The sequence below is a fragment of the Aspergillus piperis genome, assembly GCF_003184755.1.
Source record: "Aspergillus piperis CBS 112811 unplaced genomic scaffold BO85scaffold_5, whole genome shotgun sequence".
In the NCBI taxonomy this organism is placed as follows: Eukaryota; Fungi; Ascomycota; class Eurotiomycetes; order Eurotiales; family Aspergillaceae; genus Aspergillus; species Aspergillus piperis.
Genome location: NW_020291595.1, coordinates 661,445 through 677,323, shown reverse-complemented (window position 1 = coordinate 677,323; position 15,879 = coordinate 661,445). Strand labels below are relative to the sequence as shown.

The window sequence follows — 15,879 nt, the reverse complement described above, 5'->3', positions numbered from 1 at the left end:
TGACCAGCTAGTACGGAGCTCGGCAATTGGGGGAAAGCTACAACGGCCGGGGGACAGAGAGAGGAAGAAAGAGGATGGAGAATGGAGAATGGAGTAGTGACGTATGACAAAGGAGGGGAATGGAATTGAGATGGCAGTGATCTACAGATCACCCCAAGAATGCTGTAGGGGAAGAGGAGCAAAAAAAAGCAACATCCAACCATCCTACATACTGTCGAGCGTAAGCCGAACTGAAGGCAGCGATGCAGAGCATCATCTCAGCGTCATCCGCTGGTGTTTTACCCTAAGCCCTAGCTGCTGTAGACCAATCACAGGTCGCATTCCCGGATTCGCTTAGCAGCAATTCGCACCTTACCGGATCGGGCGAGTGCAACCACAAACGTCGCCTCCATCCACCGTCCAGTCAACCCCCTTCACTCCAACCACTATCCTATCCCATCCCCCCTAAACAAAGGAGAGGTCAGATACCGTTCGTCGTCGAGGTTCCTGCCTGTGTCGACTCTCCCCGCCCGCTCCGTCGGACCGAATTGTTGCGATAAGAGAGAAGCCTTCCCCGGAAGGCCCCGCATAAAACCAGGCGTCATGGCGGAGATCCGGTCCAAGGTGCGTTGCTTTTGAAAAGAGAATGGCTCTCGTTTTCTCTCCGTCTGTTGCTGTGCGAGGGTGATGGAAATCCGCGATTTGGGGGGAAGGAATGATTTACGGGCTGGATTGATGGGAAAATGCTGGGATTTGGGTTGGGAGCGCAGTTGCATTGCAACGAGCGGGGTTTGGGGGACGGCAGGAATATTGCACAAATCTATTCTGCTCCTCACCACTCGCACCATCACCACCACCACAGATGAGACGGGAGAGAAAGCGACAGCTTCAAACATCAAGGAATGCGATGGCTAACATATCATCTACTATAACAGAACCTCTACGAGCTTCTTGGTAATTCTCGCCCTTCCCTTGTCTACCTACCTACCTACCATACCTGAGTCCCATCCTGCACTTTGCACTACCTATCGTGTTTTGACTTGCCTTGATCTCTCTTTTCGCTTGTCGTCGATCCATCTACACTTCGAATTCGTGAAGGGATTACATCATTTTCTAACCTCGAGCGTGCTTTTGCTCGCGCTGCGCAACTACAGGCAATGACCCTGAACTCGACCCCAACAGAGCTCCCGAGCCCCCTACGAAAGCCGTAGACAGGCCCGCTCCCCGTGTTGGCAAGCGGGACGCTCCCAAGGAGGCCCCTGCCCAGCCCCGTGAGAACAACAACTCTCGCCGTGGTGGCCGTGCCACTGGCAACGAGGCCGGTATGTATTCCCAACTACATTGGGCTCCGGCCCCTGGCAAGTCCATTCCGACTGATTCCGATTACGTTCAGCTTTCCGTGACCGCAACGCCGGCAGAAACAACAACCGTGAGAAGCCCACCGATGAGAAGGACGCCCAACGGCGCGGATTCCGCGCCCGTGAGGACCGTGGTGAGCGTGTCCGCCACGACCGCCAGTCCCGCACCGGCCAGACGTAAGCCTTTCCCTATATGTTTTGCCCTCTCTGAAGATGGGCGAATAAGAAGTCTTGGGACTCGATCGAAACTGACGAACTGGATAGCGACACCCGCAAGCAGGTGAACCAGGGCTGGGGTAACCAGAGCGGCGAGAAGACCTGGGACGACGAGAAGGCCGGTGAGAACATTGCTCAGACCGATGAGACCGAGCCCCAGACCCCCGGCGAGGAGAAGCCCGAGGAGGCTGCCGACAAGTCCAAGTCCTACGCCGAGTACCTTGCCGAGAAGGCCGCCCAGGGTGACCTGAGCGCCAAGCCCGTCCGTGCTCCCAACGAGGGCACCAAGCTCGACAAGAAGTGGGCCGCCGCCAAGGAGCTCAAGCGTTCCGAGGAGGAGGATGCCTACATCAAGGGCAAGGAGGACAAGGCCAAGCGCGAGAAGCAGCGCAAGGAGAAGAACATCCTCGAGGTCGACATGCGCTTCGTTGAGGCTCCCCGCACTGGTGGCCCTGGTCCCCGTGGCCGTGGTGGCCGTGGTGGTCCCCGTGGTGGCCGTGGCGGCCGTGGCAACGGTCCCCGCTCCGAGCGCCCCGCTGCCGCTGCTGCTGCTCCCACTGTCGCCGTCGACGAGAAGAACTTCCCCAGCCTTGGCGGCAAATAAATGCAGTTTTTCCCCTCATAAACTTGCATTTATAGGCTAGCATCCATGCATGCATGCCCATGCTTCCCCCACACCTTTTTTCTTTTCTTTCTACGCATGATCCTCACTACCATAAACCCTCCCTCCCCACCACCCCTTTTTTTCTCGCTAGCAACTTAGGTAGTCGAAATCCAGGGATCCAAATGAGATGAGAACGAAAATGAAAGTTTTGTGTGTGTGCATGAGAGAAGTGAGAGAAAAGAGTGCGTCTTGTGTGTGCTTGCATGTGTGTATGAACCTGAATCTCAAATGTGAAAACAAAAAAACGACCAAGGGGAAACAGACAAAATAGGGAAAGGGTGAAACATAAAAGGAACAGAAGGGAAAGAGAAAAAGACACCAAAAAAATCCAAAGGTTCATCTGTGCAATATGCCTCTTTTATCTATCTATGGCTTTATGGGCCCTTTTCCACATATTTCAGTTTTATCGTACAGTGTTTCTATGGAATGATGGAATAATTATTTCTTCCTTCTCCCTGGCTCTGTCCTTGAGCATAATTCTGTATCTCTCCCCCTACCCCCCGGGCCCATGTCCATTTCTAAATAATTCTGTAAAAGAGTTACTATACCATGTAATCTTGTTGTTGCGAATGCTCATGTTCATGTCCATGTTCATGTCCATGTTCGACAATAGTACTACTAGATGACTCAAAAGCCTCATCCTGCTCTGCTGGTACTAGCCCCCCTGCCCCCCTCCTTGGTAAACTACTAATGATAACTAAATTAATACTCATATAACATCATGTATAAGTGAGTAGTATTCTACATTAGGCAATTAGTGCAGATGATAAATCACACTGAATTGATATCCCCTTAATCACACTATACTATACTAACTATACTATACTTCCTACAGGTAGTTCTGATAATGCTATCTAACCTATAACTACAGTATTTAGATTGATTACTACTACTAGTAGTCTGTTTTAACTAACTCAGTTAATAGTTAGCTTCGACTGCTCTGCTAAGAAATATGATTTAATCCTCATTCTATAGTAGTATTTAGTAAGAAGTGTAGTGACTTCTAGATTGCCATGTTCTTCATCACACCACATTTATCATATGATCATATAATCTGGGTAATAGGTATCTACTTACTACCTACTACTAACGTATTCATATTCACCCAGCCCATACGTAGAGAAACTATTGACTACCGCAATTCTGGGTCATTACACATAGATATGAATAAATGGACTGAACTGATCTGAACTGTTCCATTATCTCTTGACACTCCATACTCAATCCTCTTCCACCGGCCACCTATATACCCCTGACTCACTCACTCAACGATCAGCCTCCCTCAAAACTTAAGTCTCTGTATACTACTGCCCATTTATTGCTTCTGTCGATGGTGAAACTATCTTTTAGGTGCAAGCCCCTAGAGTAATTCATAGGGAGGGGGCGGAATCTATTCCTTAATGTTGGGATGATTACTACTACCTGTCGATTAGAGACAGTCTTACTCATAACGAATAAAACAAAATTATCTCAGTTTTGCTTCAATTCGATTCTTATCAGACATCAACGTCAACATCAGCATAAATCAAAAAGGGGACACCTGTACAAAAATGGTATCAAGTCGGTTCCTTGCTCCCCTAAATTCAACCAGTCCATTTCCCGTGTGGTACAAGCAAATCAAAATCAAATCGCCAAGCGCAAACCAGGAAGACAAAAAAGTAAAAAGGAAAGAAAAGCAAAGCAAAGCAAAAATGAATAAGGATACCAAATAGAAAAAGAAGAAAAGGAGGCCCAAGTCTTACAAAAAAATAAAAAATAAAAACGCCAACCTCTTTTGCCTTGGTTCCCAATACCTTATGCACAGTCTCAGAAATGAAGAAAAATAAGCGGGGACTTGAAGAGAAGAAGAAAAAGAACAGAATAATCCGAATGTATAATCGTGGAGGTTCGTGGGGAGCGCCATGCGCTGTCCAAATCCGATAGAAGGTATAAGAATGGTAAGGTCTGAAGAAGGGTAAAGATGAAAGAATAGCCCTGCGGCATATTGTAGTTAGAATGAAAAAGAAAAAGAAGGCAAAGCAAATCAGCTACTTCCCCGGGCGTTCTGCATCATGTTTTGTTGCTGTTGCTGCTGCTGATGTTGCTGCTGCATCACCTGAGCTTGAACATGAGCAACCTGGTTGGCACGTTGCTGAATCAGCTCGCGCTCTCGTCGAACAATGTCATGAACCCAGGCTTTGGCATTCTGTTCCAGTCCCGTCGTGTACTGTCGTTGTATATGTGGTGGGAACTGAGACGGTGAACCGTACTGTGGCATCAATCGAGCCGCCATTTCTTGCCTAAGCCGTACTAATCGCTGAGTGAACAATTGCTGGTAGCGCTGTGGAGTGATGACGTTCTGTGCCAAATTTATACCTTGCATATTTTGTGGCAGATGACCTCCATTGGCCTGAGCCGCTGCCATTAGCATTTGCTGCTGTTGAGGGTTCATATGTGGGCTGTTTTGGTGTACCTGTCCCTGTTGATTCTGTGATTGCTGGCCTTGCTGCTGTTGCGGTTGCTGCTGTTGTTGCTGCTGCTGTTGCTGTTGCTGCTGCTGAGCCATGTGCATCTGCGCGAGCTGCGCACGCATCAACTGAGCCTGATAGGCTTGTGGATTCGGGAACTTGGGCTGTGCCTGGAAATTTTGCTGCTGGGCTTGTAGCATCTGCTGCTGATGGGCTTGAATGTTCTGCTGCGCATGTGCGTTGGCCTGCATCTGAGCTACTTGCTTGGGCGAAAACTGATTCTGCACCATATGCCCTTGCTGGGCGAGAAGTTGTTGCCTCTGCTGCAATAGCATCTGCTGTTGCTGTTGAGGTGTGAGGCCCATTCCGCCTCCCATTTGTGGTGTTCCCATCATGGTAGCCTGGTTCATCACCGGTGTTGGAGCCATTGTCGTGTGACTCGGGCTGGCGTGGCTCATACGCTGTGTTGGTGTTACATTGCGCATGATAGGTGTAGCATGAGACATTGCTGGCGTTCCTTGAGTCATCTGTGGCGTCCCGTGTCGGCTCTGTCCCTGTTGGCTTCTGGAAGGTGCCATCGGATGGCTCATAACTGTAGGATGGGCGTGCTGCAATGCAGATGGCGGCCTCTGGGGGCTGCCTGCTCCCTGCATAGAAGGCGTCATGCTCATAGGAACACTTGCTTGTGCGGCCATTGTGTTGCCAACAACAGGCGAAGAGGTGTTGTGAGGTGTCTGATTACGGACCACCGGCGAAGACTGCGGCGCTTGGCTAACCCCGTTAGTTTGCGCCATGACAAGCCGATTCTGCTGCTGCTGCTGTTGCTGCTGCTGTTGTTGTTGCTGTTGCTGCTGCTGCTGCGCCGCAAGTTGCGCCTGAGCCTGCGCGGCAAAGTGCTGTCTACGAGCCTCCTCCTTAGCGTGCTCTTCATTCTGTCGCTGCTCCAGAAGGCGACGTTTCTCCCTCTCCTGCTCTTGCTGTTGTCGTTTAGCCAAATCCTGTTTCATCTTGACTTCGTGTTCGCGCTTGGCCTTCTCCTCATGCTGCATACGGATATTCTCAAGCGTCTTGAACCTTGAAAATCGAGGCTCAAATGGTGCACCACCACCCGTATCATCCACAACCGCGGATTTCGGCCCTCCAGCACCACCGGAGGAGGTAGGCTCCAGACGCTCATCCATGATGAGCATAAATCTCTCTTCCTCGGCAGCCAGCGCCTCGTCAGCAGCGAGCTCAGCCACGGTACGCTTCCTCCTCTTTGGTGAGGGTGGCGGATCGCGGTGGAGCGGGCTCTCCATGATCTTCAGCAGATCTTGCACAGCGTCGAAACTGTTGACAGGGTCCAAGAAGAGAGGTGGAGCCAGTGCTCTTGTCAATCTTGCTTCACATTCCAGAAACTCCTGAGGTTCAACCAACATTCTCTGTCGTTTTGCAGGATGTCCACGCTCGGTCTGATTGGATGACCCTCCTGGAGATGGTGGAGCTGTAGACGAGGACTGCTGAGGACGCGAGGCAGCATTTGATGCCGACTGTTTCGCCGCTTTGGGATCGGGTGTAGTGGCAAGTAAAGTGAGTTCCGCTTGCAAGGAACGTGGAGTCGGGTGGAGCACGGTAGTGAAAACTCGGGGTTTTGGAGGCTGCTTGGGTTGAGCGGAGTTCGATGTAGCTTCCTCTGCACGATTCTCCGAGTCGCCGGACTGCTCGCCGTTGGTTTTCGCATCGGGTTGATTTCCGGTTGGGGTTTCCTTGGCGGCCGGCTTATCGGAGTTTAATTGGGATTGCTTTGGGTAGGGCACATAAGCCGATGGTGTAACATGCTCGTTATAGTTATGAATCGAGAATGGGGTGTTATTCTCGTTGGAAGTCGGCGCAGTCGACTTCCTGGCCTGGGCTGACACCGACTTGTGATCGACCACGCGAACGATGAGGCAGCCTGTGAATTGCAGAGGTTAGCCAAGTCCACCAGACAGAGGTGAAGTTGAGGCATGTGGAAGCGTGCCTTCATAGAATCGGACATTAGCCCGCAACAGCTCCTCCATCATATCATGGGGAACGGTTCCGGCACGAATGTGTTCGATGATGACCTTCATCTCGGAATTATAAGGGAAGCTTCCATCTTGTTGCTCGAAGCGGAAATGTGTTGGGTGAAGGTGGAGGATAAGTGAGGGCGGGCATTTGGAGAACTTCTTGAGGATGTAAGACGACGTTTTGACTATGACGCACCCGATGGTCAGTACGCAGGGGCTCCGCATGTGGATCGGGTTGAGAGCTTACCATATGGCTCGGGACACCTGTTCCCTGCGCGACGATCATTGTCAATGGATAAGGACCTTAACAATGGTTTTTGTAACCGCGCGGCCGGGTCACCGGGCTTTTGCGCTTCCTTCTTAGGTCGATTCTGAGTAGCCTTGTTCGAGCCGGCAGCCGCATTAGCCGCGCCATTGACGCCATTTGACGTTGGGCCGCCGGCGGAGCTTGCTGAAGCCGGTTGATTCGAGCCGGGCAGACGTTTCGCGGAGGAGGGGGGAGAAGAAGAGGAGGATTGTTGAGACTTGACTCCGTTGACTCCGGTCTGGACGAAAGGCGGGGGCGGTCGCTTCATCTTAGGGGTATGTGAAGTCGGCTTTGAAATTGCGGTCGCCATAGTCTCGGGGATGAACCGCGGCGCGATTATGGTCGCAAGCTGATAAATGCGACCTTGGGGAAACCGGATCCAGGAAGGATGAGGACAGGGCCGTGAGTCGTGGTTGATGATACAGCCGGAGCGCGAGACATGTGGGGAGCGGAGATCGGGGGCGGCACGACAACGAACTGGCCCGATTCAATGCGGACACTTGCACAAAGCGCGGATCGCTACAGACAAAGGGTATGAAAGTCCATCGAACAGACACCTGCAAGGAAGGCAGGGGAGGCTCGGAGCGAGTGGGAAGAGTCGGTCGACGGTCGGTTGTGGCTCTGCAAAGGGAGTTTGTATGATGCCAAGCCGCGGGCGACGTGAAGGAGGTCGGGGTCACCTGACTACCGCTTTAGGCTTAGTGCCGCGCGCCTGCGATATGGAGTATTCCAATTAATATAAATCTTCTATTCATCTACTGAGGAAGATTTGTATTCTTTCCATTCTGAGAAATTAGAGATCATTCAAGTGACAGCTAACACCTAATTTGTTACTGTCGATACATACACTGAAGACCAACTACTACGGTCTTATTCAATATCTAGGCAGTTTGGTTGAAACTAAGTACAAAAAGGCCATATGTAGAGAGTATAGTCATCAATCATTATACCGTGATGGTGACCCTTGGGGCTCTGAGGAGAGTACGTTGCGATTAGGGACTAAGGGGTGCCCTTGGGCTTTGGATGTCTTAGCAGGCTGATGATGGACGCTTCCTCATCAAAACAAACACACCAAAGTGGCTTTGTAGTTGTCACTCATATGAAACGTGAAATCTCGCGAAAGCCCTCATTATCTATGACTATATCTCGCTCGGCTCCAGTAGGTTGCCGATCAAACATAGCCCTAAATGGGATCACAAGAGGCTGTCCGATTATCGACGTTGGCGTAATGACTACCTCCTGAATAGAAAATGCGAGCTGCATATTTGCGGGCTGCTGGACTAGAGGTGGCATTTGGTCGGGTTGCTGGCGTAAATGGTCGATAAGTTGTCTAGTAGTACCCGGTCTACCTATGTTGGGAGGGGCAAGTTGCCATTTCTCAATGCGTAACTCTCTGCTCCTGGATTTGATCGAGACAAGAAGGACAGTTCTAGTGTCTCCAGAAGAATTCTGAAACCACCAGGTTGCGTCGCGCCGGAGCTTTGCCATAGATTCTGAGACACCAGTTTCGATAACAAGTGTCGGCCATCCACTTAACTGGCCAAAAGAAGTCGGGCGGCTCGAAGGATAAAAGCTCTCGTCAGGTTGCTTGCCGTGTGTCGAAACAGTACCAGGGTTCGTGGTTGTTCTCCCCCAGGAAACTTCTGTTCGTGGTATCCCCATTTGAACTCTCTGGTCTTCGATGTAACGCGTTATTTCTGACGTAGTGAACTCATATGAAGCAGATGGCACGACTTTGAAGAGCCCCGTCTTTGCTTCCCACATGAACCGGACTCCAATTTCTGGCAGTATGTCGTCCGCTTCGCTCAGCCTGTCAATGGTCGTTTGGGGCATGCCCATGAGGACCAGCCATTGGTTTCCATCCCCTCCATTCTGCTCCAGTTCGGTGTAAATGGCCTTCAGCGCATTTTGTAACCGTTTCGAACTTGAGCATGACTGATATGTGCGCAGTTGATAGGAGGATGGCAAATCAGCCAGAATATTGTATGGTGCGCTAATTCCGTTGATACCGGATCGTCTGAAGTACTTTGGCGGGCTCCGAAAAGATGTCAGATTTCAAGGAAGCCATGATTGAGAATGATTATCAGGATGGGTGGACTGGATATGGAGTAGATATATATGGGACAATTGGGAGATGAGTGTGAGTACAAGTTTTATGAAAGAAGCCCGTGAAGAGTATGTAGGAGAGATAGGAGGGAATGAAGGTGTGTAAGAAGAGTTTGAAAGATTGTAAAGAAAGTGAATATTATAAGGAACCTGAGGCAGAGATATGGGAAGTGGATGATTAGCGGAGAAAAAAAGAAGAAGAAGAAAGAAAAGGGTTGAGCAAAGCATGTAAACTAGAAAAGTGTAGAGGAGTGCACGTAGTAATGAGTACAATATATAACATGGGGATTTTCATTTCACATACCATCATGATCTTCCATTGCTGTATTATTGGGAATACACAGCTTAATCAGTTGGGACTGAATGTGTGGTGTTGGCTGCGGAAATGAGGTGGTGGATGAGTCGTTTAAGTACTACGCACCATGGCTATCAACACATGAGTATCATACATACATCATGTACCGGATAAGTATTGACCACCTATGACAAAACTCTATACAGAGTTTATATTCCTGAGAATGTTAACGCGTAAACTCGCTGCTATGTGCAAAGGCTTGTTTCATTCAACATAACGCTTCCGTAGAAGCTAAGTAGACCATGCTTCGCGGTCATCATGCAATCAATATTCACACAGGGGTAAACAACATGAAGAGCAAGTCCTCTTCATCTCATCAAGACAGGGGAATCAATAACAAGAAAAAAAGATAAGGTTCATCAAAATAACATAAGGCACACCTATACGCAAGGCAACCGAGACGTTCAGCTAACACTGAAACATCAACATTTCCAATACTCGACTTGAGTCTAGTCGTGACCAGACACCCTCCGCCTCCAATCATCACCAATGCGGTGGACATCGACCACGTTGATCCGCTTGCCAATGCCTGTGACACCCTCCTTCTGCCACCATTTCTCGCCCTTGTCTGCAAGAGCAGACTCATCGTCGCTGTCAACAAGACCACCGTGACCGATTTCGCCTCCGACGACGATGACCGTCTCCCGAACCCAGCCAGAGAAGAGCTTTACATGCTCTCCTGCTTCCCCGGTAAGGGACTCCTGAACATACACTACCTCCGGAGAAAGGTGGCGAAGAAGATGCACAAACCCTGTCGCGGTGCTGAAGGGCATGATGGTATTCTCCTTCTCCACAAGTGCCTGCGCCTGGGTGTACATCGTCTTGAACAGTGGTGTAGAGCCCTCTTCCTCATCGACCTGGCGAGATTCCGCAGACGACTCTCCCTCGGGAAGCTCACCAGACGCAACAGCTTCTTCGGGGGCGATGTTGGAATAGGAAGAGGCAACAGACAAGTCCGGCTGAGAGGAGTTTCCCTGCTTCGGGGCGTGCTTGAGACCGGGGGCATAGATCATGATGAAGACCCTAGCCGTATCCAGGTTGACATGTTCAGGGAGATGAGAAAGGATAGACTACGTAGAAAACAGAAACTCATTAGCATAAACCGCTTTGGCACCTATACCAAACCATCAAGACTTACCACATGCTGAGAAACGATATCCTCCGGATCCACCTGCGCAGACTCCGACGAGACCACAATCGCAACAGTCCTCTTCTTCGTAGCAGACACTGGGCCGCCAACACCAACATCACGAACCGGCAACGCCCCCGTCATAGTCGGCGCAGACTGTTCCGCGCGCTGAGCTCTCGAAGCGACCTCCTCCGACCAGCGAGAATGATCCTCAAAGTCACCCCTATCTTCCTCACGAATCGAGGTCAGCGCACCACCCACGAAAGCTCCCGCGGCAGCGACTCCCGCAGCAACCTTCTTGCTAGCGCCATCGAAGATCTGCTGAGGACTAGGAGTGCGGCGCAGCGCACCCTGCATGCGCGCCATCATGCTAGCATCATCCCCTGGTATATCCGTGGCGGTTGAACGGGCGTAATCGTCCGCATATTCGCCATGAGGGTAACCCTCGGGGGCGGGGAAGCGGCCGTCGTGCGGAGGGGGGATAGTAGTATCGCGGTCGTTATTGTTATTGTTATTATTATCGTCATCGTCCTCGCTGCGTTCGCTCCAGATCCAGGCTGCAATGCTGACAGTTGCGATGCCCACGGTGACAGCTAGAGGCACCCAGTATCCCAGGACGGTCCGATTACCAGTGGAGCTGAAGCCGGCGCCGGCTCCGACCCGCCGGCGGCGAGCATCCTGGGAGTAAGGAAAGGACATCGCGATCACACTGAACTTGGGGCTTAATAGTGGCGCATAGACTGGGATGGGTCGCGGTGAGCTGCAAGTCACATCGCAAGTCTCTGTCTAAGGGAGGGGGGAGCGGAGGGGGCTGGGTAGTAATGATGGGGATAAGAAAGGAGGAGCTAAGTCCTAGTAACTAAGTAGTAGTAGCTGCTACTTTGCCGCGCGGGCTGGGCTGGCCTCGGACGAACCGAGAAACATGTGGCTGGTGATATGATAATAGTTTCCCGCTGTTTATTGGTACCGCGGGTTGCTTTTTCTGCCAGGAGCAACCAATCGTTTCCCTTACGGTATGGTACGGAACTGCCCGGGGTAGACTACTTCTCTCTTCTTCCTCGGCCCCATGGTTTATGCTGCTTACTCCCTGTAATTATGCAGTGCCCGCATAAGCCGATTCATGCTTGCCGTCGGCACGTGGTTCTGGGGTAGTTGGAGATCACATGACTACAATTGGATGTTATAGAACGAGGTCTTGACGTGGAATTATTTCGCTAAAAGTCACAAGATATCCATAAATGCGAAAGACGATCATGCTTAGTGAAATGTGAAATAGGGACTCCTTCTTGCCATTCACTCCGTATCCCCCAGAAGCAATGACCCAATTTTTGAAATAACACCATCAGATAGTAAGCAAAGAGAAGTATGGACGAAAAAGAACTATGTGTACATATGCGAATGAAGAAAAAAAGAAAGTTCGGTGAAGCATAAAAAAACAGACTCAAAGGGAATGTAAATGAACCCAAAGAGAAGCATAGATATCATGAAATCGTGAGTCGAAGGACAAGGCCGCATTTCTCTCTTGCTGCACAAACGATCATTCCCTTCAAATCATCATGTTCGACTCCAAAGGTATTTCAGTTTGTTCTTCGGGCAGCAAAAAGTTGAATCCATCAAATAAATTGTGTTCAAAACCAAACCCAAAGCCATATTCGTTCGGGTTGCTTTCTAAATCTGGAGTTTTTGTGAGTTGCCGTGCGGCCAGCTGCTCTACAGTATACTGATCCAAAGTAGCTGAAAATAGATCCGTATTAGAGCCGTTCTCCGTCCCAATATTGAAGACTAGCGAGTTTGCATCTTCCGCATTCTTGCCATCTGGGGAGCCACCTTGGAGCTCATGTTGGAGGTTTCCTGCGGGCGACAGTGATCGAGGTCTGATTGCAGCAACATCATATGAGTGTTCAATAGAGGGATACATCTTGAGGCCATTCTCAAGCAAGAGCAAGGAGGGATTGACAGTTGTGCATGTGATAGGTTGAGTATCACTAGTGTTGCACACAGGTGATCTTAGATTGTTATCGTTCTTCGAAGCCACTACGGGGCTGCCAGCGGAGGAAGATGCAGACTCGGAACGAGCGTTAACTGCGTCCTTGAAAGACGATTCCGATGCATCCTCTATAGACCAAGTTTCATCATCGTCGCAAGATGCAGAAGTACCATTGGCGAGCAATGTGGGTTTGTAGGGCTTCTCCGAATCTCTCCTTCGATTGATCTCTCTCGCAGATATACTTTCAGGAGTTGAAGGTGTCGGGGAACCAAGGTCTGGTGATACATTCCTCACCATTGGCCCGGGTAGTCTGAGTTGGCGCTTCAGGTCGGCAATATGGTCGTCTTGCCTTGACCAGCTACCCTCCCCCTGCCACACAGTTAGTGATGGAACCATCTGAGTATATGAGTTTGGGGATACCGAAATAGGCTCGATAACGAACGGATCATCTAGGGCCACCGAGGGGTCCATTCTCACAAAGGGCAGAGACACCTGGGAGGTCTGGACATTCTGCATAGCCGTAGTGGTATTGTTCTGGGTACCTACCTGCTGTATGATTTCCTCGTGGCAGGGACTCTGACTCACGCGGGAAGAGAGGCTCTGATTTGAAGAAGCAGTCCGGGCTGTATCGAAAGAAGACTGTGTCGAACCAACACTAGACTCTGGTTTTCTCATAGGTGTCTGTACTAGACCAAAGGAAGCCTGTGATCCCAGGGAAGATCTCTGTGCTGAATCATAAGAGCTCTGCACTGGCTTGGCAACGGGCTGCGCCATTGGTGACATCGACACGTAATAGTACGGACAAATTGGCATATAATTCGTCCCAGACCAATTAAGGAGCTCGTAGTTGTCTGGCTCCGACCGCCTCACCTCAGCCAGAGCAACATCGAAGAGATAACCAGGCTTAGTCCAGAAGTACAACTCGCCCAATGTGTTCCTCCACGATTCCATCATCAATGCATGCAAATATGGGTCGGGTGCCAAAAGCTGAGCATCAGGGGTAGGCGGCTGTAGCCATCTTAGATGGTCGCCTCGGGCATAGAATCGAATAACTCCGTGCATGAATTCGCCATCGTTAACGGGGATATCGATAATCTTTGAGAGGGCAGCGGCGGTCATCAGAACGGACTTTCGTGCCTCTTGGATCTTGCTTGGCGGATCAAGACAGACAGAGCAGTCGTAGCCGTGTAATGCAGCCGTAGGGCGGAGGATAGTCCCAGGGGATGCCCAAGGAGGTATGGGGGTGTTCCTCCATTCAGGGTAGAAGTGATTGCACGCGAACCAGTGAACAACCAATTGGGTCATGTTGAACTGGTGTGTCTACCACCGGGTTGAAGCACACGAGGGGATGTGGTGGATGAGAAGTATCCCGAGGAAGTCAAGATCAGATGGAAGAGAGGAGGGAGATTGAAAATGCGTCTAGAGGAAGTTTCCATCTCTGTATGGAGTAGAAACTCCAAAGCTGATGGGAAACAAAGAAGGCCATCTTGTGTTATCGACGTAGTGAAGGCGAGGGTCTTCGACGCAGTGAAGGACAAAACAGACAATGGCCTTATGAACATCGAGGCAACTGGGCTGTTTGAGTAGTAGGCAAACATGTTGCTGCTGCTGGTACTGCTGGTGATGGTTTATATTCTCGAAAGTCATCTGAGAGAGGGAAGGTGGGTAAACGTGGTGGGATGGATAGTGATATGTCATGTATACCTAGAACTTATATAGTACTATCGAATATCATCATGTTGGCTAGTGGCCCCTAGTACTAAACTTGCAGCGTGGGCATATACTCTCTGGGCTAAGCAATAATGCGATAGTAGAAACCTTCCACACTACACAGCATAGGAAAATATCAAGAATGTATGAGTTGATGAACTTATAGTCCCATAAGATGGGGGTAATTGGGAGAGTTTGTGTCTCAATCATTGATACATCTTGTGTCCATTCTGCAGATAGTAATATGCCAGGTTACATATCCAGTGGATAGTGAACAAAAATATGATCAGCTACTAAGCTAGTTGACACTGATTTTACAAGCCTCCCATTGTGTGTAAGTCATAATCCGCAATTTGATCCCGATGGGAGTAATGTTTCGGAAGGAGTATACTATACATCTATTCTAATCACATCATAGGTCATGTATGTTTACCTGTGATACATCCAGGTCAGCCTTCAATGTACTACTTAATAAGTAGATACTGCAAAGTTAGCTAGAACAGACAATACTCTGGCCTACTTTATTGATTCCAGAGCTGTACAGTATGAACCCAATAGTCAGAGGGAAAAAGATATTAACATCCTCCATTTCGTTACTATTTTCGTTCCTATTGTCCGCACAATGGTCTCATCCAATGTACAAAATGCCCTCACACCGGTGAGCGAACGTGCGTGTCTCACGCTATCCCACCAATACCGGAAAAGCTGAAGCAAAATCAGCGACAAGGACCTATTATTAAGTACCAAAAATATGAGGGTCCCCACTGAGTAGCATCTCCACTCGTAGCTGAAGCAAAGCCTTTCTCATTTCCAGACGAGGAGTAGCCATTGAAGAAGCAGAAAGTGCTGGAGTAATTGCGACACTGTGAGTGAATAATAGCTTCGCATAGCAAACGAAGTTGCAAATCCAACTCACGGACAACATCAGATCACGCAATGTTATGATATCGACTTATCATCGCCAGACCTGATCAGTTCATGAAAGGGTTCCGGTTCCTCAATCCTTCTATTCCCGAAACCCGTGGACCCCGCAGTGGGTCGAGATAGGAATATTTGTCTGAGATAATCCCGTGCGCGGCATCTCAAGTCTCATTCATTGCTCTGGGAGTTAGTTCATGGTCCGGCGAGCATTGGGCAAATCAATCAGCATGTTGGATGGAGATTGGAAGGATCCTTGATCTCAGCCAGCCCTTGATCATTAGAGCTCCACTTGCTGATCACCTTGGATGTTGTCAAGAATTGGAGATAAGAGTCAGGCAAGTGCAAGGATTGTAGTTAGTATCTGTATCTGGCTTCGTCTTATCAACAATAGATTTCGGGTTATATTTTTCTTTTTTTTTTTCCTTTATATTTTCCATCCAGCCACCAGACAAACTCGGTGTGGATTCAGAGTCGGCAGACAATCGGTAGGCCGCCGCCCCTCTTCACAGGGCGACTGCAGTGAGCACGAAGTGAGAACGCTTAAAAACCAAGGTCACCAAGAACGAATGGATTTCCTACCGGGCAACACAAACCCCGCTTGGTGGCTTTCCAGTTGCAGCGACATGCAGATTCCGCTAATGGCTTAACCCTCTTCTTTTTGGCCCGAGAATCA

General features: G+C 49.7%; 5 protein-coding genes across 5 annotated transcripts; 1 reads left to right on the top strand and 4 right to left on the bottom strand.

Moving 5' to 3' along the window:
- Positions 1-443: 443 nt before the first annotated feature.
- On the top strand, positions 444-2,603 carry stm1 (putative telomere and ribosome associated protein Stm1). The gene is made up of 5 exons (XM_025659744.1): positions 444-603; positions 915-933; positions 1,134-1,301; positions 1,373-1,514; positions 1,602-2,603. The coding sequence occupies exons 1-5, from the start codon at positions 583-585 to the stop codon at positions 2,155-2,157; spliced, it is 906 nt and encodes a 301-aa protein (XP_025517574.1). The 5' UTR covers positions 444-582; the 3' UTR covers positions 2,158-2,603.
- A 1,475-nt stretch (positions 2,604-4,078) lies between these two features.
- Positions 4,079-7,412, bottom strand: BO85DRAFT_247368 (uncharacterized protein). The gene is made up of 3 exons (XM_025654905.1): positions 6,939-7,412; positions 6,664-6,876; positions 4,079-6,597 (listed from the first exon to the last, which is right to left on the bottom strand). The coding sequence occupies exons 1-3, from the start codon at positions 7,306-7,308 to the stop codon at positions 4,241-4,243; spliced, it is 2,940 nt and encodes a 979-aa protein (XP_025517573.1). The 5' UTR covers positions 7,309-7,412; the 3' UTR covers positions 4,079-4,240.
- Positions 7,413-8,093: 681 nt separating this feature from the next.
- On the bottom strand, positions 8,094-9,280 carry BO85DRAFT_518442 (uncharacterized protein; the record flags this gene model as incomplete). Its single annotated transcript, XM_025664973.1, has 2 exons — positions 9,025-9,280; positions 8,094-8,933 (listed from the first exon to the last, which is right to left on the bottom strand). The coding sequence occupies exons 1-2, from the start codon at positions 9,064-9,066 to the stop codon at positions 8,094-8,096; spliced, it is 882 nt and encodes a 293-aa protein (XP_025517572.1). The 5' UTR covers positions 9,067-9,280.
- A 253-nt stretch (positions 9,281-9,533) lies between these two features.
- On the bottom strand, positions 9,534-11,452 carry BO85DRAFT_447532 (uncharacterized protein). The gene is made up of 2 exons (XM_025659743.1): positions 10,598-11,452; positions 9,534-10,529 (listed from the first exon to the last, which is right to left on the bottom strand). The coding sequence occupies exons 1-2, from the start codon at positions 11,285-11,287 to the stop codon at positions 9,909-9,911; spliced, it is 1,311 nt and encodes a 436-aa protein (XP_025517571.1). The 5' UTR covers positions 11,288-11,452; the 3' UTR covers positions 9,534-9,908.
- Positions 11,453-12,134: 682 nt separating this feature from the next.
- Positions 12,135-13,880, bottom strand: BO85DRAFT_510517 (uncharacterized protein; the record flags this gene model as incomplete). The annotated part of the gene is made up of 1 exon (XM_025664550.1): positions 12,135-13,880. The coding sequence occupies one exon, from the start codon at positions 13,878-13,880 to the stop codon at positions 12,135-12,137; it is 1,746 nt and encodes a 581-aa protein (XP_025517570.1).
- Between the last annotated feature and the right edge of the window lie 1,999 nt (positions 13,881-15,879).